Source organism: Stomoxys calcitrans, chromosome 5 (genome assembly GCF_963082655.1).
Source record: "Stomoxys calcitrans chromosome 5, idStoCalc2.1, whole genome shotgun sequence".
In the NCBI taxonomy this organism is placed as follows: Eukaryota; Metazoa; Arthropoda; class Insecta; order Diptera; family Muscidae; genus Stomoxys; species Stomoxys calcitrans.
Window position 1 is genome coordinate 41,698,649 of NC_081556.1, and position 26,735 is coordinate 41,725,383.

Consider the following 26,735-nt stretch of genomic DNA (forward strand, 5'->3'; position numbering starts at 1 on the left):
GGCAGTTGCCCAACAACAAAATTTTGAGTTCACTATCTGTCAAAATCAGTGATAAGTGCATCTCTGATTTTGAGAATGTTGCTAGTTCGCGCCATTTTTCGTTGCTTGTGTGTGTATGTTTCTTAACTATAATACACACACACACACACACACACACACACAAAACCAAAACTCGTTGACAGATAGTGCATTAGGCGAGAAAAAATTGTACGCAGCTGTTAACGGTACACTATCTGGTAATTATGTCATAGGCAGTACTGAAACTGAGTATTCTGTTCAGCTTTTCAAGCGGAATGCTGTTAAACTCCATATAAAAAACGTCGGCGAAACGTTGGCTAAAAATAGGCGGAAAAATAGTACTCTGTTTATAGTGAGGAAAATGGTAAAATACTATTATAGTGGAAACTATGCCGGCATAATTTTAGTTTTTTTTTAATTGGTTTCAATGGTTCATTTTTCTTTACTTATTTGAGAAAAATTATGTAAAATAAAGACAACAATAAGTGCAGATAAAAAACGTGTTTTTAGTATGGAAATAAAAACATTTGATCAAATTCCGCTGGCGGAGCAATTACAAATTTCAGCTGCTATTTCGAAAGCAGAATAGAATACGAACCCTTAACTTAAAACGTTGTAAGAAGAAAACTTTAAAACGCTACAAGAAGAAAATGTTTGTTAGTTTTGCTTGTGGCAACACTGTTCACAAATTTGTTTTTGTATACGGTTATTATTTTTTATACGGTTACTTTTGTTTTTCTCGCAAATGTCAATGGCGAATAATTGTTTTTGTCTATTCCAAAGAGTTAGCAGCACTGCTTAGCAGTCCATAAATGAATAGATAATTGACATTAGATACTTGAAAAGTGAAAAGTGCAGAAATATCTGCGAAATAAAAATAAGCAAAAATAAGATTTTAATAAATTTTAAAGGTAAATTAAAAGTTTTAAACTAATACATTTTTAGCAACAACTGAGGATGACAACTTTGATGGTGTTTTTTCTTGCTTTTTCAGGTTGTAAATACTACATATAGCCTACTTCTGGGCTGGAAGCCACAAGTGCTTTGGGATTCATCAAGTGAAAAAGAAAAAAAAAAAACACCATAGAATAGTTTTATTGCCTAGCGACTTGCACATTCGATTTGCCAAGATTATATAATTTAGAAAAAAATAGCAACATTGAAGGCCTTCAAAATAGGACTCGCCGAGACTGCGATTTTGGATATGATGGCTGCGAATGTACAACAGCAGCGTGTGATAAACGAGCAATTGAGGCGGGAAGCGGAAATTCCACGAATAAGAATTTCCGAGACCTGCATGCTAATGTTGAAATATGTGGCAGACCATGAAAACGAAGATTATCTATTGAGGGGATTCAGTAGTCCCAAGTTAAATCCCTTCAGGGAGAAGAGTTCATGCAGTGTGCTGTAAACATTTGCGAACGCACACACACACACACACACGCATATGTTGCTCAACAACACCTAAAACAAATGTTCCTCTTATTATGTAACTGTTGCGGTAACCAACACAGCCCAGCTCTGTGTGTCTATAAAAAGGGAAGAAGAAGAAAACCAAGGGCTTATAGGAACTCAATTATTTTGCCAGTAGTGAAAAACGAAATTAGCCACCAGTATTTGGGAAAAACTAACTAACTAACAAACAAACAAGCAGTATTTGTAAGGCCCCATGAGCCAAAAAAAAAAAACAACCAAACTAAACCAAATTTAGCCGTCTATTTGTTATACTATTTATACACGCATATATAGAAACTAAGAAGAAAATATACTATTTTATGATCTACATTCATACATATACGTACATTCATATACAAATACCCACCCTTTAATGTTCGTATGTACTGCATACATACATACATACATATACACAAATCTCTATACACAAACAAACAAACTTTTGAATAAAACACCATAGTTCTCTACTTTCTATTGGAGTAGTTATCGACCTGGGTCAATAAAATATAGCTCAGTACATCTCTTTTTGTTTGTTTGCTGTTGTGCTGTCATGCAACAACATGCATTGCTGTGCCACATGCAATGTCAGGCATTCACATGCCATCTAACTACATATTCATATATATAAAGAAAACAAAATATCTATCTACTTAAGTGTTTGAGTGTGTTATTTTAAATGTAGTGATATATCATTTACAATATGTACAACAATAACAAACAAATTATAATAACTACAATCATTGGATGGGAATATTAAAAAAAAACTAAAATGTAATAAATTTTATAGAAGAAAAATAATAAAATAAAAAATTATTAACAATACAAATGAAAGCCTTTTCAACGGAAGAGTGGACAGCTGGTTAATATTTTCTCGTTATATTTGGCGTATGAGTGCTAATAAATAATGTTAATCATACGTTCCATATTACGGTTAGACAATTATTTTTATACCCTCCACCATAGGATGGGGGGTATACTAATTTCGTCATTCTGTTGGTAACTACTCGAAATATTTGTCTGAGACCCCATTAAGTATATATATTCTTGATCGTCGCGACATTTTATGTCGATCTAGCCATGTCCGTCCGTCTGACTAACTTCCGAAGGAGTAAAGCTAGCCGCTTGAAATTTTGCACAAATACTTCTTATTAGTGTAGGTCGGTTGGTATTGTAAATGGGCCATATCGGTCCATGTTTTGATATAGCTGCCATATAAACCGTTCTTGGGTCTTGACTTCTTGAGCCTCTAGAGTGCGCAATTCTTATCCGATTGGAATGAAATTTTGCACGACGTGTTTTGTTATGATATCCAACAACTGTGTCAAGTATGGTTAAAATCGGTTCATAACCTGATATAGCTGCTATATAAACCGATCTTGGGTCTTGACTTCTTGAGCCTCTAGAGGGCGCAATTCTTATCCGATTGGAATGAAATTTTGCACGACGTGTTTTGTTATGATATCCAACATCTGTGCCAAGTATGGTTTCAATCGGTCCATAACCTGATATAGCTGCCATATAAACCGATCTTGGGTCTTGACTTCTTGAGCCTCTAGAGTGCGCAAATCTTATCCGATTGGTATGAAATTTTGCACGAAATGTTTTGTTATAATATCCAACAACTGTGCCAAGTATGGTTCCAATCGGTCCATAACCTGATACAGCTGCCATATAAACCGGTCTTGGGTCTTGACTTCTTGAGCCTCTAGAGTGCTCAATTCTTATCCGATTGGGATGAAATTTTGCACGACGTGTTTTGTTATGATATCCAACAACTGTGCCAAGCATGATTCTTATCGGTTCATAACCTGATATAGCTGCCGATAAACCGATCTTGGGTCTTGACTTCTTGAGCCTCTAGAGGTTGCAATTATGATCCGATTTGCCTGAAATTTTGTACAACGGATTCTCTCATGACCATCAACATACGTGTTTATTATGGTCTGAATCGGTCAATAGCCTGATACAGCTCCCATATAAATCGATCTCTCTATTTTACTTCTTGAACCCTCAAAGGGCGCAATTCTTATTCCAAATTTCTGACATTTTACACAGGTCTCCAACATATAATTTAATTGTGGTCCAAACCGGACCATATCTTGATATCGCTCTAATAGCAGAGCAAATCTTTTCTTATATCCTTTTTTTTGCCTAAGAAGAGATGCCGGGAAAAGAACTCGACAAATGCGATCCATGGTGGAGGGTATATAAGATTCGGCCCGGCCGAACTTAGCACGCTTTTACTTGTTTTTAATTACAAGAAAATCTACAGTAGTCAATACCAAATGGCGCCGCACAGTGGGAGGAAAAAAAATTAGGTGGAAATAATTGTGTCATTTCTAAACGGATAAAGATATCATGACGAAATTTCAGAAGGTTACAGCTGAGGTGTTAACCCTAGTGCCCTAGAAGGACCGGGGGCCCATTGGTGGGCCTTCAAAGTTGGTCACCTCAGTCCTACGAAATTTTGTTCGGGCTGCCATAAGCGCATTTATGGTCCGAAGAAGAGACGAGAGACAGTTGTTGTAGCAGTTCATTGTGTTCTATCATGCGTGATTCTGTTGAGTGTCAAGACCCAGGAACTCTGCGACTAAGATGGGATGCGTCCACAGGGACCTGGTTCGAGAGTCGTGTGGGTCTGGCCGGGCAGTTTAACAGGTGACGTATATCGTGCGGTTCCTGGTTACAATTGGGACATACATCTTACACGTCGGCATCTATCCTTGCTCTGTAGGAGTTGAGGCTGCTGCATCTGCCGGAACGTAATTGAGCCAGAACTACTCTGGTTTGCCGGGGGAGTTCAATTTCTTCAGGTGCAGGTGGAAGGCGGTCGTTCTCCAAGGACTACATTCACCCGGTAGCCATTTATCGCATCTACTACCGTGTCTGCATGAATGTTGTCTATACCTGCTTGATATGCCGCTTGATCTAGAGGTTTTCTCTTATAGCGCTGAATCTCACGCTCTAGATCATGTAGATCTACCTTGAGGCTTCTGGGCGGTGGATATCTATCCACAAGATGATGATTTGGATGATTTCTGCGATAACAGCCCAAAAGGTATTGCTTAGACAGCATGTAGTTATGTCTTCCCACTGGTAGGATCTTTGTCTCCTGATGGAGGTGGTCCACATGAGAACTGAGGAGACAGCCCGTCGCAGTTCGGAGGGCGGCATTCTGACAGATCTGAATATAATTCCACTGCGTGTCATAAAGTTGACCGGCCATTTGCTTTGTACATGGTCAACAAGGATGCTTTGTCTGCATCCCAAGTTCTGCCAGCAAGTGACTTGAGGACCTTGTTTCTGCTGTTGACTTTATCGCAAATTTCTGTGGCATGTGGGGAGAATGTGTTAGAGCATTCAAATGTGACGCCAAGTATTTTGGGACACTTGATGGTCGGAATCATTTCTCCATCAACCATCATAGTCAGCTCAGTATTCACCTCACGCGTATTTGTAGTGAATAATGTGGCTGAAGATTTGGTGGCGGATACCTTCAGATTTCTTGCAGCGAAATATGAGGCAAGCTCGTTGAGGTAGACGTTCAACCTATCGCAGATGCCATCAATGGGTGGGGGGCCTGATACCATGATCGTACAATCGTCCGCATATGATACGATCTCTATGCCGTCTGGAGGGGGTTGAATGGAGGATAGGTAGAGATTAAACAGTGCCGGAGATATCACCCCACCTTGGGGAACTCCCTGTTTCACTCTACGGTGTTTCGACTTCTTATCCCTAAATTCCACAAATGACTGGCGACCACACAGATAATTCGCGACCCATCGTTTCGGGCCCGGCTGGAGGGACGTGTTGGCGAAGTCCTCAAATTATTTGGCATGGCCGAATGCCTTCCATAGTCCTTCCGGGTCCTTCCCAGGTTTAAGTAGCGGGATTACTCTGCCCATTTTCCAGATATCGGGAACTTTAAGAGTGTTCAAAGACAGGTTGAGGACAGTAGTTAGGTACTCAACTCCAGGTGAATCCAGATTCTTCAATATCAATGTAGAGATTCCGTCGGGGCCCAACGCCTTAGATGATTTGACGCCACGGACGGATGACATTCGTAACTTCGCCCACGGTAAATTGTGATGACTGTTCATCGGCTCGGAGACCACGAGTACGGTGAATGGCTCTCCTCCTTGCCCTGTCTCTCTCGGGATGCACAATAAATTGACGGTTGAACAACCTGGCGCATCACTTCGGAGCAGTCACGGTTATCTCGCCAAAAGTGACTGAGGTCCTGTCGTCCCGTCTACCGGGGTTCGAGAGAGACTTAACAGTGGCCCACAGTTTGCCTGCACCGGTGCCTCCACATTGCTCCAAGTCTTCCATCCACAAATTCCGCTTATGCTCGCTGACTACCCTGCTTATTTTCAGATTCAGGTGGCTGGTTCTGGGGTTAGTGGGGTCCATACCACGAATCCCACCACGCTCGTCTGCGAGTACCACTGCTTGCGCCGGGAAATTGGGCCGCACTTGGGGTATTCGACCGGCTGGTATAAACCGAGCGGCTGCTGCGTTAATGATGTCTCGGAATTTCCTCTCGGCCACTAGCACATCCGAGGGGGTGGCAGTTCACTGAAGCGGCGATTGGTATACTCTCTGAAGCCGAACCAATCGGAACCAATTGATAAACGTCCGGCGCTCAGAGGTTATGAAGTCGGGTGGTCGGTCGATGGTGAGAATTATGGGGAGCTGGTCTGACCCCAAAGAGATAACGGCTTGCCAGGATACGTCTCTCTAGAGGTCAGGGGATGCAATGGAAATGTCTGGCGAGCTGCTGCACCTCCTCGTAATCCTAGTGGGGGCATCCTCATTTACCGTGCAAAACGTGGAGCCTTCAATCTGCTCTGCCAAAGTTATGCCACCCTGGTCATTACCTAAGAGAGAATCCCATGAAATGTGATGCGCATTAAAATCCCCCAGAACCAGACGGTTATGGCCAGATAGTAACCCACTTATGTCGAGGTTGTAAGCTTGGCCATTAATCGGGACATATCTACCAACCGGCGGTATGTACACGTTGTATAGCTCTATCTCGCCAGTACCGGACCTGACTGCAATCCCCATGCAATCCATGTAGGGGTCACTAGCGCCAGGCGCAGGTGAGATGGGTTTTTTTTGAGTATGAGACCTCGATCTACACAGATGGCTCCAAGATGGAGTCAAGGACTGGATTGGAGGTCTACTCTCATGCACTCAATATCAGTATGTCTTTGAGACTGCCGGACGAGAGCACGGTCTTTCAGGCAGAGGTCTGTGCCACTGCAGTAGCCGCAAGAGACATTCTGGCAAGGGACACGGTGGTTGGACTGCGAGGGCGCTATGGCCGGTCATTGACTAAAGGAGGGCGAGGGAATTTCTGGCGTTCGATAGGAGGTCGATGAGATGTTTGACAGGGTTCATAACCGGATACTGTGCCATAGGCCGCATGGCGGCGCGCATGGGGATACCGCACAATGACTTCTGTAGGAGTTGCCTCGATGAGGATGAGAAGAAGACTATTGAGCACCTGCCTTGTTCCTGTCCGGGTCTGCAGAGACGTAGGCTTTCCTTTCTGGGGAGCCGTCTCTTCTGTGATCTGGGTGAACTTGCGAACGTACCTCTGGTATCTCTCCTGAGATTTGTTTAGGGAACAGGAAGGTTCCGAAGTGGGGGTGACAAAGGCTCCGGCGTAGGTAGGTCCGTGCTTGCGTAGCGAAGGGCGGTTTTTCACCTCACGTTCGGGGTTTCTCCCCTCCTCGTGTCTTTTTCTTTTTATTTGTGTATAACCTCTTTTCTTCCCTTTTTCTCTCTAGGGTACCACAATAGGCCAAACGGACCTCCGAGTGAACTCACCTTTGGTGGGCGACCCATTCAACCTAACCTAACTTAGACAGGAAACTGAATTCTAAATACAACATTTTGGAAAGGTCATGGGATAGGCGACTCTTGCCTTGTAACAGGGTCATTGGCAAAAGTTGGAGAGGTTTAAACCGAGTGCCATGAACTTACTTCAAACTGCATTTATCAGACCTACAGTGTTTATGGTGTCGTTTCCGCTTCAACGTAGATGGCCCAAGGGCCCAACAAAGCTGGACCCAGCCGAGCCTACATCCTTTCTCATGATTCGAAGAAGCTCTTTGCAGCTTGTAACCAGGTCTACCTCACATGGCCCAACGCTAGAGCCTTTAGCGCCTTCTGACTATCCACATACATACCTATATTGTGACAGTCTGATCCGGGCCGCAAAGCCATAGCCTCTAAGTCGCTGCATCCATCCAAGGAATTCAATGAAGACTTTTGCCACAGTGCCTCGATACAATTCAGACTCATCCCTGTATACAAAAGCTGCTGGACATTCTAGCCCAGGAATCCCTCTTCGGGAAAACGATATCCAGCCCGTCAACAAGGACGGCGTTTGATAAGTCGTTTGGCATATAGCATGCCGCCACTTGCATCTCCATCCCCCAATAGAACAGAAGAATGGACAAAGTTTAAGAATCGTCAAGTACCTGACTCTCTCAGTCTTAGGTAAGTTTTCGCTGCCGAGAAGCGTCAACAAAGACGGCGTTTGAATAGCCGGTTGGCCGGTTGCCGCCACCCGCATCTCCATCCCCAAATAGAACAGAAGAATGGACAAAGTTTAAGAATCGTCAGATACCTGACTCCCTCAGTGTTAGGGCAGTCTTCGCTGAAGAGAAGCATTACTTTATTCAGCGCCACTTTCGGGACCCAACTTCTTGCTCCAGAGATCAGCACCACCGTGGTATCCTTTACCTTCTCGAGCATCCTGTGGAGAGCATAGTTGTCCAAAGTCCGTTAGCGCACCAGACATCTACAGGTGAGAATCGGCCGAATTATCACCTTGAATATCCAGTGTGCCGTCCAAGGTCTAAACATCCAGCTCCGGTCTATCGAGTTAAGAAAGGTGCAGAGCACAAATAGTCCCTTTTGAACCTTTCCTCGACGTTCCTGTTCCTGCTTAGTTTCTGATCATGAATCATGGACACGTACTTCTGGTAGACGGAAGGCCAAAGTGACCTGACAGTTCGTCATCCATGGACCGACTCCTTGGAAATGCGGCAGCTAGAGGAGCCTTCCTCACATATTCCTCCGCCTGTTATTTTCCCGGAGTACTATCATGTGCGGTATCCCAAGCTAGCGCTATGTCGTTAGCCCGGAGTATATGCAGGGATTCCAAATACTCCGCCACGCACTTCAACCACACTGTCCTTTAACCCAAGGACCCACATAAAGTTTCGAAGACGGTTAATCCCTTCCATTTACGCATATCGTTATTGCAAAGGCCGTACACCCGTTGTCACACTCTGACTTGTCCCCTTTCATGTGTACAGGACATAGTATGTTAAGATTCCAATCAGCGGGTATGCGTTCTTCTACCCAAATTGCGCACCCGACCTGATGCATACGCCTTATCAGCGTGTCGCCAGCGGTCTTAAACAGTTCCGCCGGCAATCTATCAGCTCCTTCTGCCTTATTGTTATTTAGGCGGTTTACTGCTGCCACTTTAGCAAAAAATTACTGCTGTCCCATTTTCAGCAGACTTTCTGCTGTTTTAGCAATCATTTCTGCTGTTTTTACCAGCAAATTTATACGAGTGTATGTAAGTTTGGGGCAGTTTTTGTGGTTGGTTGACCCCTTGCTTACTTAATCCCAATTTTTATACCGTATTCGTATTCTACTCTCCAATACCTTTCATTTGATGCCCATATTGTGCTCTACTCCCAAATAAATTTCATTTGAACCCCACATTGCGATGATCGGTAAAAACGTCCGATTTAGGGGTGTTTTAGGTCCCTCAAACACAAAATTGAATATTAAATTCATTTTCTAATCGCACATACCTTTCATTTGAGCCCCTTTCGCAAAAGTCAGCAAATATGGCCGGTTTTGGGGTGTGGGCCCTTAAAACTATCAACATCGAGCTCCACACTCTTTGAACCCCAAATTGTCATGGTGAGCAAATACGTCCTATTTGGGGGTTGTTATGGGTGTAGGACGTCCCGTAGACAGTTGGTCCAGAACGTTGATATCAGATTTGTGCGTGCTTTACTCTTCAATATCTTTTACTTGATCCCATATTTCTGTAGTTCGCAAACGTGTCCGGTTAAGGGGGTGTTTTGGGGGGATGGGCAGGCCATTCAGTGACCTTGTGCTGAAAATTTATATCAGATTCGTGTTCTGTTCTAAAAATTCCTTTTATTTGAGCCCCATACTGCAATGGTCAGTTTTGCTACACCATAAATGGCTTTTTTGAAAATGGATTTTTCTTTACGCATTTTTAAGCAGGTGATCAATGCATTCAGGGCAACGGGTCTCGTTCAGTTCCACACAAATTAACTTTTTTTGTATTGGTTATTTACTTTCAAAATCATACCACTTGGGATAGCACATTTTTAAAGATCCGCAGGACCTCCTGTGTTTATCCCAATGTGGGGGCAAAAATGTACCCTACTACCTAAGCCCTTTTATTGCTGTAATATTCTATCCTGATCGGCCTTCATATATTATTTTCAATTGCTTTCTGTTTTGGGTAGTAGGAGGGAGGGGACTGCCCTCTGACACGCCTATGTACAATATGTTCTCAGTCGTCCCACATGACAGTTTGGTGTTGTTTATATTGGGAGGAGAGGATCAAGCATTAGGAGGGGATAACCACCGTTGAAAAATTTTTCTGATGTTCCTGCCAGGATTCGAACCCAGGCCTCCAAATCGAACTACACGCCCTATTTAAGGGTATTCGGTGGGTAGGTCGGTCCGGATCTCTCAAATGTGTATACCACATTCGTAGTCAACTCTCAAAGACCTTTTATTTGATAACCATATAGTGACGTTGGACATTCATGCCCGTTTTGGGGGTTTTTAAGATTGGGGATGCCCGGATTCTTACTCTACTTTCAAATACCTTTCATTTGATATCCATATTGTCCCAATTGGTAAATATGTCCTGCGGTTGGGTTTGGGGGCGGGCAAAGAACTTGACAAATGCGATCCATGGTGGAGGGTACATAAGATTCGGCGCGGCCGAACTAAGCACGCTTTTACTTGTTTTTATACACAATACACATAATATTTGGAATTTGAATTATGATTGATGACCTGTAGCGTATGAGTGACATATCAACAACAATCCACACAAAATATACGCCCATAGGTATCTTAAATGTGCACCATTAATCTTTATTACCCAAAACAGTATGAAACTAGAACCAATTTTTCATATAATCAAGAATCAAACACAACATAGAGGTTTGATGCAAAGCATAAAAACCTCTCCGTAGTTTGCATTTGAACTATGTTAACTATATTCTTTCCCCCCCTTTAAAGAGCTGATAATGGCAAAAGGAAATTTCTAAAGTGGACCTTATTTGCGAAGAGGACATGTGTATATAAATTGGTGCTAAGTAATGTGTGTGACCAAAAACAAAACCACATTTGCATTTGCATTTACATTTGCATGTGTATGTGAGGGTGTCTATTAAAATGTGACGCTTCCATAGGTACTTGACACGCCATTTATTCTAAGTACTTAAGCTCTATAGAAATTACCAACATCGGCACCAACAACAAGTGATGCAAATGGCAGTCATCTAAACAAAGCTGAATAGCTGGTTGGCAGCAGCAGCAGCAGCAGAAAGCAGGGGAAGGAAACGTTAGCAGTAGCAGAGATACATTACATGCTTACTGACATTTGTATGCATTTATAGCCAACAACTTTGTTGGTTCAATGACCCATCAACGATGGCATGTTGACAAATTCATAAGTACACACACACGCACACACACACACATGCAGCATACATAATACGAGTACATGGCTGCTGGCACAATAAAGACTGCATTGTTATGCACGCGTACAAGCAAACATCAAGGGATTTTTTTCTCAGATGTTTGGGTGTATAAGCTAAAATACACACAAACACACACACACATATACCTTTTTTTCTTCTGCTCTCTCTCTCTCTCTCTGGTTCATTTCTCCAAGTGTAAATCTTGTATGCACTGTATCAAAACTATGAAAAAAAACCAAAAACTTGAAGCTTGTGATTACAAAGGGTAATGGCAATTTCTCTTTGCACATTATTTTATGGGTGTGTTAGGTTTTTCTCTTTTGAGTATAGAAGACAATTAAAGAGAAGATATAATAACTCGATAGAGAACTACAATTTCACCATTTTTAACCAAAGGCTCTGCAATGTTACTGCATAGTTTTGTAGGAGAGCGTAACAGAGGGAGAGAGAGAATTATTACTGTTGCCTCAAAAAAAGGTGAGTTTAAAAGCACTTAAGCTTCCGATTGTAAAATAGAACATCAACTTTGTTCTCCAGAAACATGAAGGCTCGAATCAATGCATTGACCCCTTTTTTGTGGGCTACATCTATCGGTTAATTGTGATGATTAATGGGTCTCAGAAGTAAAGAATAAGATTAAATAAAAATTAAGCAAAGTCATAAAAAGTACTGTACAACTATTCCTGATAGAACCGATTGGATATACAATATCCCTTGTAACAAAATTTACATAGAGATCTATACGGATGGTTCTAAACTAAATGACCAGTTGGGCTTTGGGATGTACTCTAAAGATCTAGAACTGGTCATATTGAAAAGGTTACCCGACCACTGCAGTGTGTATCAAGCGGAGATCATTGCAATTAAGGAAGTGGTTATTGTTGTTGTAGCAGTTCGTTGTGTTCAATCTTTCGTCTGCTTGATTCTGTTGAGGTCAAGATCCAGGAGCTCTGCGACTAAGATGAGGTGCGTCCACAGGGATCTGGGTCTGAGTCGTGTGGGTCTGGCTTGGCAGTTAAACAGATGACGTGTACCGTGTGGTCCCTAGTTACAATCGGGATATACAACTTGCACGTCGGCATCAATCCTTGCTCTGCAGGAGTTGAGGCGACTACATCTGCCGGAACGTAATTGAGCCAGAACTACTCTGGTAATTGAGCCAGAACTACTTCTGGGAGGCGGTCGTTCTCCAAGGACTACATTCCACCGGCAGCTATTTACCGCATCTGCTACCGTGTCTGCATGAATGTTGTCTAGATCTGCTTGATATGCCGCTTGATCTACAGGTTCTCTCTTGTAGCGCTGAACCTCAGGCTCTAGATCATGTAGATCCACCTTAAGGCTTTTGGGCGGTTAAAGTGGTGGAAGTGGTTAAGATACAGCCAGGCAGCCATTAAATCCCTGGAGAACGTATTTCTGAACACAAAAACTGTGGTGTAGTACCAACACTAATAAGCGGGTCCAAGCCCTTGCAGAGTTCTTGAATACTAACGACCTTGCAAATTTGCAAATTTTGCCCATTAACATTCCACTAGGGAATAGGGGCAAACTTCTCACCTATCAATGAGTGCAGTCTGATTCAAGTTTCAAGCTCAATGATAATAGGATTAGGGAGAAGGTTTTAGATGTGACAATATGTTGATATCTGATGGAATATTTCCGACGTTACTACAAAACGACTATCTGGCGCCCTACCTACCTAGCCATTATTATCGCAGCGTGCCTAGGACTTGCATATACTCCGAAGGCCTGGCAGGAAGCAAGGGTGGTGTTTATACCCGAGCCTGGCAAAGCATTTTATGTGACGCCAAAGGCCTACAGGCCTATAAGCCTTACGTCCTTTCTACTCAAAACTATGGAACGCATTGTGGATACCATGATAAAGAGTAGGACATGCCTATGTCAAGAGGAGGCCGGTGGAGACCGCCCTGCACTAGGTTGTGCATATTGGCATTGGCAGTATGCGTGGACATCGAGGGGGCTTTTAACAATATGCGGACCGACACACTGATCCACTCCTTAGATTAGTACAAGGTGGACCGGGTTCTTAGAGGCTGGATAAACCATATGCTAAGGAACAGATGGATAAATTGTGAGTCCCATGGCATAAATATAAGGGAGAAAGTTGCATAGGGCACGCCACAGGGGGGCATTTTACCGCCACTCCTATGGGTGACCACCATAAATGACCTATTACGGATGCTGACTGAGAAAGATTGAACCCGTCTGCTATGCTAGACGATGTCAAAATACTTCTAAGGGGTAAGGATCCAAACGAGCCATGCATATGGCATATGGCTGGGCTAGATCCAGAGATCTCAATGTTAACCCAGAGAAGACTGAAATATGCCTGTTCACGAGGAAGACGAAGGTGGGCCAATTTAATGCACCACATTTCCTCAATAAGACGATTTCGATATCTAACACGGTCAAATACTTGGGTGTGATCTTGGACAGGAAACTGAATTGGAAGTGTCACATTCCGTAGCGTGCTGAGAAGGCTCACAGATGTTGGCCACTATGAAGACGGGCCGTAGGCTCGAAATGGGGCCTGAATCCGAGGATAGTCTACTGGCTCTACAGGAGCGTGATTAGACCAATACTTTCTTGCGCCTCAGTAGTTTGGTGGACTGCTATGGAGAAAAAGTGCAACATAAGGACCATACAATAGGTTCAGAGAACATGTTGTCTTGGCATAAGCGAAGCGATGAGGACCACGCCCACTAGGGCAATGGAGATTATTGTAGATATCCGACCCATTGACATACATATTAAGTGTGAGGCAGCCGCTGCGGCTATACACTTAAGGCGGTGGGAGAATGGATTGAGGATGGAAGCAGCTCATACCATCGCGGTATAATCGAGGCGATGATAAGAAATCTGGAAGGAAGGGAAGAGGTTTCCGATCAGATACCTGATATGAACCTTGAGGTCGAATGCTAGGCACTGCTGCCATCTGCACGGTCTTGGTTTGGGGGTCTAAATTGAGAACAACATAAAGGATGACAGACTAATAGCACGAAAATCCTTCGCCTTCGTGTGGTAGGGTTTTCCTGCTTTCGGAAAGAAAATGACCTTCATGTCGGTTCATCCCACATCCCCATATCATAAAGGCCTTTCGACTTAAAGGATTTGAAACTTCTTATCGCCCAAAGGATTTTCGGCTCAGACACAATTTCCCTAATAGCCTCCGACGAATGCATACCAGTGACAACCTCTTCTGGCACCACGTTGTCCGTTGGAGAATTTTCCGGAAAATGTGTATCAACGAGTAGTTTTAGTGTTTCCTCACTCGACATTGTCCATATATTCTCTGACTTCTGAATATACCCCAACGTAATAGGTTTCGAGGACAGAATCTTCCTTAGTCTAGAGGTCTCAGATATATCCTCCACGGAGCTACCCAGGATTTATTCTATTTTCTTAGCTCAGCCTTATAGATGTCCCAATCGTGTGGTGGTCTTACTCTGCTTTTGTTTGCCCCTTGGCTTAGCACTAGGGCATGCTGACACAAGTCAGTCATTCAGGGCCTTCGTTATCCGCTTTGTGCCGAAATTTATCACAATCCGCCTTTTTTCTTTTTAGCCGAGGGACCACTTCTGGAGTATTTTCTCCAAGGCTGAAACTAACATAACGATGATCAGAGAAGCTGTGGTCATCCTCAACAACTTCCACAATATCAGTAAAGTTTAATTTTGAGAAATATTGCAATAAAATGCTCATTTCGCTAACCGATTCTCTCGACATTTCGCAGGGAGGATTTTCTTATGACTTTCAATATTAATGGTGAATTTCATAGAAATCGGTCCTGATTTAGTTATAGCTGCCTTATATTATGTATATCGCCCGATTTCAACTTCAAGAGTCACAGCAAGCGCATTTATTGACCAATTTTGCCAAAATTTTGCGCAACGCTTTCCTTGACTGCCACCACAATATCTATGAAGTTTGCTCGAAATCGGTTCAGATTTAGATATAGTTCGCATATACGTGTTCGTCCGATTTTGAGATATATTGCTATAAAGTGCTCGTGTGTAAACCGATTCTCTCGAAATTTGGCAGGAAAGATTTTCTTAGGGCTCCTAATATTACTGGTGAATTTCATAGAAATCGGTTCAGATTTAGATATAGCTGCCATATATGTATTTTTGAAAAATTCACAAAAATTGCATTAAAAAAACCGATTTTGCATTATATATTTTTATTATTTTTTGCATAGAGTTTAGAATTAGTTATAAATACCTAAAATAAAAATTTGTTTTTTATTTGTTGTAAAAAAATTTAACAAAATACTTCCATTAAAGCATAAATTTGTTCCAAATACTTTCTTTACTGGTTCTGTTTTCTTTGTGGCATTCTGTTTGCAGAATTCTGTTAAGAGGAAAACTTTTATAGTTATACCCCTACTCAATGCTGTTAACCTAAATATGACTGGGTGCTAACTAGCAATAAACTAGAGTAGTGTTTGTGGGTGTGTGTATGGGAGGGGTTAGGGGTACTTACAAGCAATTCTATATTTAGCATAGATATGTATTTTTAGGACTATTAAGTATACGGTTGCAGACGTTGACTGCCCAGCCTCTTCCCCCTCTCTCGACAACCTTACCATTGTGTGAGGCTTTAACATCTTTTCCATTGATGAGTGCAAAAGAGCGCCTTGTGTTCGATTTCTTATGTGACTCGTTATTTTATGTGAATTTGAGAACACAGAGGCACACACACACACACAGATACACATTCAGTTACTCTCGTATGAATGCAGTGTGGTGTTGTTGTGACGTCATTAGATCGTATGCAACAATAAAAGTTGGGGTACCAGCGTTTTCGCAAACTCATACGTACATGTGTACGCACATATGAGCAGACCAAATAAAATTCTAGGAGATTCACGAAAATTACATTATTGGTACATAACCTACTTTCATGAGAGCATAAATAACAAAAACAAAAACCCAAGTACTTGCTCACATGTACTATACAAATTCATAGGCTTTGCCTGCCATTTGCATAGCAGCAGCGGCGGCAACATCAGCTACTGCTATTGTAGATATGCGTGTATAGTCATTTTGACGTCTATAACCGTAATTTTTGTTTAAAAAAAGTGGTTGGCAGGCAAAAAGAGAGGAAGTGGGACTATAGAAGAATGGAAGGAAAAAAACTGAATGTGCGAGCCGTGGGGATTTTGTTTTGTTGGTTTCTAGATTTGCATGTCGTACAAGACTTTTCTTCACACAAACTCACACACACACACGCACCTTAGAGATAATGATGAGGCTGTTGGTCTTCTGTTGCTATGATATGGGTGGGAGAGGTATTGTCGCCCATGGTGGCGGTGATGGTGGTGGTATTTGCGTGGACTTTTTAGATGCTAATGATAATAAGCCAGCTTAGCCTGTAAGCAGCATAAACATAATTTGACCTAGTTTTATTTCCTTTCTTCCTCTTCCTCTTGTTGTGCTTGTTCTTTTTCATTATAATCATTGTCTGCAATAACTTGCATTCATCAGTATTATGATGATGCTGATGATGTTCATCCTTGCATTTGAGTTGTTTGAGGTGGGTGATTATTACATGAATACTTTTGGTCGGTTGCTCTTTGTTCTTGAGCACTGTATGACTTTCTTTTTGCCTGTTTTTTTGTAAAGAAATTTCAAGAAAAGAATTGCTCTCAGCCCTTTGAAAAATATATTCACTTGTCTGCGTAAAGGGAAAAGTATTTTAAATTTCTAAGAAACTACGTATTTTGTTTTGGAATTTGAATTTTTGGAAATTTAATTATATACAGTTAAAAATTTAGATCTGTAACTGGTATAAAAGTCAAATATGAGGATCAGTTTTTATGGGAGGTTTGGACCTTGGTTGCAACAACACCGACACCTCTTTGGAGATAAGTTTTATGTGGCATAGCACCTCACAAATGTTGCCAGCATTAGGAGGGGAAAACCACCGCTAAACATTTTTTCTGATGGTCTCTCTAGGATTCGAACCCAGACTTTCAGCGTCATTGGCCGACATGCTAACCTTTGCGCTACGATGGACCTTGGTTAGGTTAGGTTAAAGCACACGTGGCTGGCAACCGCCGTTGTCAACCGCTTTACTCGGAGACCTCTGGTCCATTGTGTTCGCCTTAGATAGAGAAGAAACAAGAGAAAGAGAGAGGAAAAGAAAGATGAAAAGGGTGGCCGGCAGCCACGCACATGCGTTTGAAGAGAAACAAGTAAAAAGGCTTTAAGTTCGACCCGCCGAACTTTGGATAATCATCACGTCGGGTATATATATAAACCACCTTTCGTCATAATCCGATGGAAAATGCATAATTTATGCCCCCATTGCAGCAATATCGAAAAATGGTCTGATTTGGACCAAATTCGACAGGGATATTGAGTGGTCTAATAAGTCACTGTTCAATTTTGTAGAACAAATATTGGCCTTTCTGGTAGCCATATCCAAATATAGACTGAATATATAGAAAAGCCTAACATACGTCACTTTGTAAAATTTCAGCGAAATCGATTTATAAATGTGCCTTTTATGGGGCCAAGACTTTAAATCGAGAGATCGGTCTATATGGCAGCTATATCCAAATCTGAACCGATCTGGGCCTAATTGAAGAGGGATGTCGAAGGGCCTAACACAACTCATTGTCCGAAATTTCTTCTAAATCGGACAAAAAATGCGCTTTTAATGGGCCCAAAACCTTACATCGAGAGATTGGTCTATATGGCAGCTATATCCAAAAAACGGACCGACCTGAGCCTAATTGCAGAATGTTTTTGAAGAGGCTAACGCAACTCACTGTAGCAAATCTCTGTGAAATCGGACAATAAATGCGCATATTATGGGCCCAAAACCTTAAATCGAGAGATAGGTCTATATGACAGCTATATCCAAATCTGGACCGATCTGAGCCAAATTAAGAAATAATATTGAAGGGCCTCACATAACTCACTATCCCAAATTTCGGCGACATCGCACAATAAATGCGCCTTTTTTGGAACCAAGACCTTAAATCGAGAGATCGGTCTATATGGCAGCTATATCCAAATCAGGACCGATCTGAGCCATATTGAAGAAAGATGTCGACGGGCCTAACACAACTCACTGTTCCAAATTTCGGCGACATCGGACAATATATGCGACTTTTATGGGTACAAAACCTTAAATCGACAGATCGGTCTATAGGCAGCTATATTTAAATCTGAACCGATCTGAACCAAATTGAGGAAGAATATCGAAGGGCGTAACACAACGCACTGTCCCAAAATTTTTAATGGACCCAAAATCTTAAATCGAGATTTCGGTCTATATGGCCGTTATATCCACATCTGGACCGATCTGAGCCAAATTGAAATATGATATCGACGGGCCTAACACAACTCACTGTACCAAATTTCAGCATAATCGGATAATAAATGTGACTTTTATGGGTTTAAGACCCTCAATCGGCGGATCGGTCTATATGGGGGCTATATCAAGATATAGTCCGATATAGTCCATCTTCTAACTTATTCTACTTATGGACAAAAAAAGAATATGTGCAAAATTTCAGGTCAATATCTCTATTTTTTAAGACTGTAGTGTGATTTCAACAGACAGACGGACTGACATGGCTAGATCGTCTTAGATGTTTACGCTGATCAAGAATATATATACTTTATAGGGTCGGAAATAGATGTTTTGATGTGATGCAAACGGAATGACAAACTGAATATACCCCCATCCTTCAGTGGTGAGTATAAAAACGGTGCTTCGGCAATACCGGTTGGTATTATTTTATTCACATTATTTCTAATACCATTTGTTATTAATTCAATGCCAGCCGAAGGAGACTATCGAGATTGGTGGCGCCATTTTTATTATGATATTAAAATTATTTTTTGATGGAGCTTGTTTTACTTCATTAGGGAGTGTAATAAACAAGTGATAATGGAATGGTATTAAAACAATTTCTGTTTGGTACTAAAACTAATTTCATTTGGGTATTAAAAGCAATACCTGTTTGGCATTAAATTTCATATCAAACGGTACTTATCATTTTATAATTTATCCATACCAGGCAGCATTGCTTTGAAACTTTACACCGAAAGAAAAATTGATACCGTTTGTTATCAATGGTATTGAAAGTGAAGCAATGCAGTGAATTAAGACTGAAACAATACCGTGTGGTATGTATAACGCTTTACATAGCGTATTGTCTTACGGTATTGTTATACCCACCACCGTAGGTTAGGAGGTGTATTCATTTAGTCATTCGGTTTGCAACACATCGAAGTATCAATTTTCGACCCACCAAAGTATATATATATATATCGGATCGTTGTAAAATTCTAAGACGATTTAACGATGGACGTGTGTTTGTCCGTCCGTCTGTTGTAATCACTCTACAGTCTTAAAAAATTGAGATATTGAGCTGAACTTTGGCACATATAGGTCTTTTCGATGCACGCTTGTTAAGTTCTTGAACGGGCCAAATCGGACCATATTTGGATATACGTGCTATATATTGACCGATCTGCCGATAAAGGGTCTGAAGCCCATAAAACTTTATTTTTTAACAGATTTCGCTGAAATTCGAAACAGTGGGTTATTTTAAGCCTCCCGACATCTGACCCAAATATGGATTAGATCAGACTATATTTAGATATAGCTGCCATATAGAACGATCTGCCGATAGGGGGTCTGAAACCCATAAAAGCTTTATTTATTACCCGATTTCGCTGAAATTTGAAAAAGTGAGTAATTTTAGGTCCGTTAACATCGGAACTTAATATGGTTCAGATCGGACTATATTTAGATACAGCTGCCATATAGACCGATCTCCCGATAAAGGGTCTGAAGTCCATAACAACTTTATTTTTTATCCGATTAAGCTGAAATTTGAAAAAGTGAGTAGTTTTAAGCTTCGCAACATCAGACCTTAATATGGTTCAGATCGGACTGTATTTAGATATAGATGTCGTATAGATCGATATGCCGATTAAGGATTTGAAGCTCATAAGAGCTGAGGAATAGGGGCAATATTCAAGTTTAAGCTCAATGATAAGGGACCTCCTTTCTATAGTCGAGTTCGAACGGCATGCCTCAGTGCGACACCTCTTTTGGAATTTTTACATGGCATTGTACCAAACAAATGCTACCAGAATTAGGAGCGGAAAACCGCCGCTGAAATTTTTTTCTGAAGGTCTCGCCAGGATTCGAACCCAGGCATTCAGCTTCATAGGCGGACATGATAACCTCTGCGCTACGGTGGGCTCCAATTTACCTGAGGTGGTGGGTATCCAAAGTTCGGCCCGGCCGAACTAAATGCCTTTTTACTTGTTTTGGCATTAATTCACTATCAATAAAGTTGGTATTAAATTTTTTGTTCAGTGTATGGGTTTGCTTCACTATTAATACCGTATGGTAATGAAACAATCATTTTTGGTATCAGTTTTTCTATCAGTGTAATCGAAAACAATGTAGATCGTGCTTAGCCTCCCACCAATTGATTTTCTTCGTTTATGGGTGAACACTTATGCTCAGCTCATGGGAAGCCTAGCCCTACTAGATTGAAAGTTAAGATGATTTTTTACGTCATCAACCATTAAGAAAACTTTCGTAGTTTTCATAACTGTCAAGTTTAAAAAAAATATGTTTTTTTTCAAACTTTAATTAAAAAAAAATAAATTACTTTTGAATATAACATATCTACGTTTAAACATTACAGCCTCAAATCTTTTCCGTACCTGCTTTTATGCTGATAATATGCCTTTTTTTGTTCCTGCAAAACTGTCATAAATATCAAATCCTTGCCATTGGTGTTTATTGCAGTTGTTGTGTACTTTTTCTATTGTTGCTGCTTTGCAAATTCCATACTTGACAGCAATCAGACACAAGTTTACAAGTTCAATGCATATGAGAATTTATCGATTAAGGGTTGCCAAGCATATGACAAATGTGAACACGAACAGCTGAAAAACATCGCTCATATAAAAAAGTGTGGCCAGATTTAGGTTATAGTTTAATGATAAGAGATATCCTTGCACTGAGCTGCAGCGATTAGTAGAGAGGTTTTAAATGGCTTAAAAGTCTCAACTAAATATTGCCAAAATTAGTAAGGAGGTAGGTTTCCCGAATAGCCTAGGGGGTAGCCTCCTCAGATTGCCAATGCGGGAGGTTTGAGTTCGACTTCCGATCTGTTGCTACTGTGGTATAACAATGCACTAAAACCCCGTTTACAATGCTCATTAAGTCCGGATTTAAGGCTTTCCTCAGCTGATTTTATAAAGGGAAAACAAATGATCGAGAAATTAAATCCGGATTTAGGTTAGGTTAGGTTGAAAAGAGGGTGCAGATATTAATCCGCCCCATGCCACTATGGTCATACACCTAAGTCAGTAATCGGCTTGTTGTGTGTTGTAAGACCTATAAAAGAAAATTTTAAGTTAGGAATTCCGTGCTACTTACAAAATTCTTGTTTTCAATACCACTCCCCTAAGTTGGTTCATGTCTGATATTGTGTCTCCACCTAAGTTCCGGCGTCTGTTGGACGCAAAAGGCGGGCAATGACAAAATAAATGCTCATATGTACGTCTCATCATCTTCCCCGCATGCCCTACACATGCTATCACTTGCCACACCGATTTTACATAAGTCAGCTGGTAGTCCTATGAGTCCCGTTATGATACCAATAGCTATACTGACCTCCTTCTTGCTTCCTTTCAGTAAGAGCCTCGTCTTTTCACCATCTGGATCCCCCCATAGGATTTTCGCCGTCCTATCGACCGTTTCACTGTTCCACAGGGTCTCATGCGCATTCGTCGCCCACTCCCTTAACTCGGACTGCGTCGACCTGAAAGGCTTCGTGTTAACCAAGTTTATTGACGCCAGTCTTCTGGCCTTCAACGCCAAATCGTCTGCCCTTTCATTTCCCCTTAGTCTACGGCCCGGCATCCTCAGAGAAGGCGTTAATCTCCTTCTTACACAGCAAGACTGTTCGTGACCTTACCGTCCTGGTTGTTATTGCCCTTATGGCAATTTTACTGTCGGTAAAGATGTTCACACTCGACGTCCTCGCGTTAGCACCACACCACCGCACGCATTCCGTGATCGCCCGGATCTCCGCCTGCAGGATCGTATTATGGTCAGTCTAAAATAGATCTCAGTCCCTGGGTTCTCAATGCAAACCCCCAGGCCCACTCTGTCCTCTAGCTTTGATCCATCCGTGTAGCATGATCTTCCAGATGGCAATACTAGGGTTCCGTCAATCCATGACTGTGCCGATGGCAGCAGTGCCTCGCACTCGACTTCAGGGTTCATCTTAGGTATCCGATCGGAAACCTCATCCCTTCCTTCAAGGTTTTCTATCGTCGTCTCGATTATATCGCGATGGTATGAGCATCCTCAATCCATTCTCACATCGCCTTTATTCTCATAGCCGCAGTAGCTGCCTCACACTTAATCTGTATGTCAATGGGTCGGATATCTAGAATAGTCTCCAGTGCCCTAGTGGGCGTGGTCCTCATCGCTCCGCCTATGCCAAGACAACATGTTCTCTGAACCTGTTGTATGGTCCTTATGTTGCACTTTTTCTCCATAGCAATCCACCAAACTACTGAGGCTTTAGTAAGTATTGGTCTAATCCCGCTCCTGTAGACTATCCTAGGATTCAGGCCCCATTTCGAGCCTATGGCCCGTCCACATAGTGCCCAACACGCTCCTGAATGTGAGACTTCCAATTCAGTTTCCTGTTCAAGATCACACCAAAGTATTTGACATTGTCAGATATCGAAATCGTTTTCTTGAGCAAACGTGGTGAGTACAATTGGGCCTCCTTCGTCTTCCTCGTGAACAGGCATATTTCAGTCTTCTCTGGGTTAACATTGAGACCTCTGGGTCTAGCCCAGTCATATGCCATATGCAAGACCCTTTAGGCCCTTCTGCATTGCTCGTTCGGATCCCTATCCCTTAGAAGTATTATAACATCGTCTGATTAGCAGATGGGTTCAAATCCTTCCTCAGTCAGCATCCGTAATAGGTCATTTATGGTTGTAAACCATAAGAGTGGCGGTAAAATGCCCCCCTGTGCCACTTTCTCCCTTATATTTATGCCATGCGACACACAATTTATCCACCTGTTCCTTAGCATATGGTTTATCCAGTCTCTAAGGACCGGGTCCACCCGGTACTGTTCTAAGGATTGGATCAGTGTGTCGGTCGGCACATTGTTAAAAGCTCCCTCGATGTCAATGCATAGCGCCAGTGTGTACGTTTTGGCATCGAGGGACTCTTCTATTTTATGCACAACCTCGTGTAGGGCAGTATCCACCGACCTTCCCTTGACATAGGCATGCTGTTTGTATTTGAGCAGTTCGCTGGATGTCATACTCTTTCTCATGGTGTCCACAATACTTTCCATGGTTTTGAATAGAAAGGATGTAAGGCTTATGAGTCTGTAGGCCCTTGGTGTCGCAAGCCTTGCTTTGCCGGCCTTGGGTATAAACACCACCCTTGCCACCTGCCAGGCTTTCAGAGTATATGAAAGTCCTATGCATGCTGTGAAAATTTTGGCCAGACGAGGCGCCAGATATACTTAAATGGTTTGAAGCTCCTCAAGGAGTCCTTCACCATAAATTCCGTAATTATAAACCTTCGATCAACGTCATTATTCCCAGATTTCGGTGTCTCCGTGAGTCCCTTCGTATCCTGCCTCCATATTAATCGAATAATCATTATTGGGAATAATCATTATTCCCAGATTTCGGTGTCTCCGTGAGTCCCTTCGTATCCTGCCTCCATATTAATCGATCCACATTTTTAACTTCTTGAGCCTCTAGAGGCCTCCATTTTCATGTGATTTGTCTACAACCTTGCTGAGTATGACTGATATAGCCCCCAGGTAAACCGATCCGAGCCCTCATTGAGCCCTTAGATGACTCAATTTTCAAATGATTTGGCTAAAATTCGGCATAAGGACTTTTGTTCTGCCTTCCTTCAACATCCGTGACGAGTATGCTTCTAATCGGTCCATAAACTGATATAGACCTCACCGATTACCAGTTTTGACCTCTTGAGCCAATAAATGGGTACATTTTCGTCGGATTTCGCTGAAATTTGGCACAAGATCTTCTGTTCTGACTTTCAAAATCCGTGCTAAGTGTGAGCTGAGTCGGTCTATATACTGATATAGGCCCTCATAAATACCGATACCACCGATAAGTACCGATAAGCCGTAATCAATTCCCGATTTGATTGTTATAAAAAAATTCAAATGCAATGGAGGCCTCAATTTTCATCAGATTTGGCTGAAATTCGGCACAGGAGTATGTTTCGAATCGGTTCATAAACTGATATAGCCTCCACTGATCCCCAACGTTCACTTCTTTAGATACTAAAGTCCTAGATTTTCATCGAATTTCGCTGAAATTTGGCGCAAGAACTTCTATTTTGACTTTCAACTCTATTGTCAAGCATGATCTGGTCTTTATACTGGTATAGTCTCTCTTAAATACCGATACCCCGATATAAATTCTTGAGACCATATAGGCCGTAATCCAACAATTACCGATTTGATTGTTATAAAATAATTCAAAGGCATACTGCGTTATTATGGGTACATTATCCATTTAAATGGGTAGCGGAATTCATTGGTGGTGGGTACCTAAGATTTGGTCCGCCAAACTTATCACGTTTTTATTTGTTAGTTCATAAATTAATACATTATTAGGCGTTGGCAACCCTAGGACAACACCTTCAAAGTTATTGTTATGACGTTACTGTTTCTCATGTGAAATAGAACGTTTAATGACGCTTCATTGCTGTGGCATTAACTTGAGCGACACACAAATGTAGCATAGATTATCCTCTGCCTCTTCCCTGCCCCCTTGCAACATGCTTACTTTCTCTCTCTCGCTCTCTTTGACTCTGCAAAGATGCCATAAATTTGAATATTTGTAAACAAAACCGAACAAATGGGGCCACATTTACACACACACACACACATATGCTCCGAATGTACACAATATTGCAATAAGAAGAAGCACAACATAACAGCATAGCCATAAAGGAGTGAGACAAAAAGAGCCCAGATGTTAACTCTCACCTACAGGGGGACCTCAGGGGAGAGGACAAATGGTAAAATAAGAGAAACCCTGGCATGCTCCCACAGAGAGCGCTCTACTCAGATGAAAATATAAATTTGCAATAAAATGTAGCAGCACATGCTACAGTCAGCCTCATTCGAAGTACAACCGGCGCTCGTTAAAGTCGTTGCTTCTGTCTCGTTCTATCCGCAATTCAATTAAATAAAAAAAATATTATTAGTGTAAACAAAAAAAAACAACAAAGAAACAACCCAGTTTACTCAAAACAAAACTTCCAAGTGCATTGAAGTAAAAAAAGAAAACAACAAAAAATAATCAAAATACAACAAAACGAAATTGAAAAAAAGTAAATTTAGAAATACAAAACAAGTGTTTGATACTAAGCTATATGTGTTGAAGTAGTGCGTGCCAAGAAACGGGCGTTTACATTTGGGGAAGCTGAATTAAAACAGACAGACGACTAGACAGACATCCCAGCAACAACAAGAGCAACAAAAATGGAAGCTGACAACAAAAAGCCTTTTAAAGTAAGTTGTTAACCCCAAAAATAAAAGCAAATCCCCCTCTGTATGAGGGTTGCATGCCTTGCTTTGTCAAGCATTAGCTCTCACATGGTATTGAAGAAAAAAATGCTTATTTTACCTTATCTTGAATTTTTTTTTGGGCGTCTCTAAAAAAGCTTATGTTTGCTATAAGTGTTTGTTGTTCTGGATTTTATAGTGGCAAAAATCAGATGGTCAAAGAATATTGAAAATGTGTCAGTTAATACTGCTGGACCAAAGAAATTGGAGTAAAAATCCCTGTTTTGTTTTTTTTTTTGGGGTCTTGTCAATTTTTTTTTGTGCTGTGCTGTGTCGTTGTCTGTCTGTCTGCTGTTGTTGGTGTTATTTGGGGGCCAGTGTTGCTAATGTTAAGGCATATGAAATTGTGATGACTTTATAAAACGCTAAAATGCAGATAATGATAAAAGGGAGTTTTAAAAATGTTTAGAAACTCTGCGACAAATTTTAGCAAAGTTTGTGGGGGAAAACGAAAGGAAAATTGTTTTTGAAGCATTGGCGCCAAGAGATTGAACTATGAATGAACGTGCACTAAAGCACAAACCATTAAATCTTGAAACACATATCTAACGAAGGGTAAAAGGAAATCTTATACAAGTTTCAGCGGAATTGGCCAATAAATCCGCTTTTTTATGGGTTTAAGACCCTAAATTGGAAGAACGGTCTATGTGACAGATATTTCTAAATATAGTCCGAATTGGTTAATATTCTGGTCGAATGACGAGAGGCTTAAAACAACTCACTGTTTCCAATATCAGCGAAATCGGGTAATAGATGCGGCTTCCAGGGATCTTGACTTTTTAAGCCCCTAGAGGGCGCAATTC

The 26,735-nt window shown here is 41.6% G+C and overlaps 3 protein-coding genes across 3 annotated transcripts in view; 2 read left to right on the forward strand and 1 right to left on the reverse strand.

Annotated features, from left to right (window-relative positions):
* LOC106087051 (protein FAM8A1) overlaps positions 1-26,735 on the reverse strand; it is a 325,072-nt gene that overhangs the window by 16,480 nt on the left and 281,857 nt on the right. The window lies entirely within an intron of this gene.
* LOC106087038 (guanine nucleotide-binding protein subunit gamma-1-like) lies at positions 795-1,710 on the forward strand. The gene is made up of 2 exons (XM_013251916.2): positions 795-929; positions 1,013-1,710. The coding sequence occupies exon 2, from the start codon at positions 1,223-1,225 to the stop codon at positions 1,427-1,429; it is 207 nt and encodes a 68-aa protein (XP_013107370.1). The 5' UTR covers positions 795-929; positions 1,013-1,222; the 3' UTR covers positions 1,430-1,710.
* The window catches only part of LOC106086162 (DNA fragmentation factor subunit alpha), a 155,553-nt gene continuing 154,337 nt past the window's right edge, over positions 25,520-26,735 (forward strand). The window contains exon 1 of the mRNA XM_059370553.1: positions 25,520-25,878. Within this exon, the coding sequence (XP_059226536.1) occupies positions 25,849-25,878 (30 nt within the window). The 5' untranslated portion in view covers positions 25,520-25,848. The remainder of the gene's footprint in view (positions 25,879-26,735) is intronic.

Excerpts from the sequence above, each read along its gene's own strand:
- LOC106087038 (XM_013251916.2), top strand. The coding sequence starts at position 1,223 with ATGATGGCTGCGAATGTACAACAGCAGCGTGTGATAAACGAGCAATTG.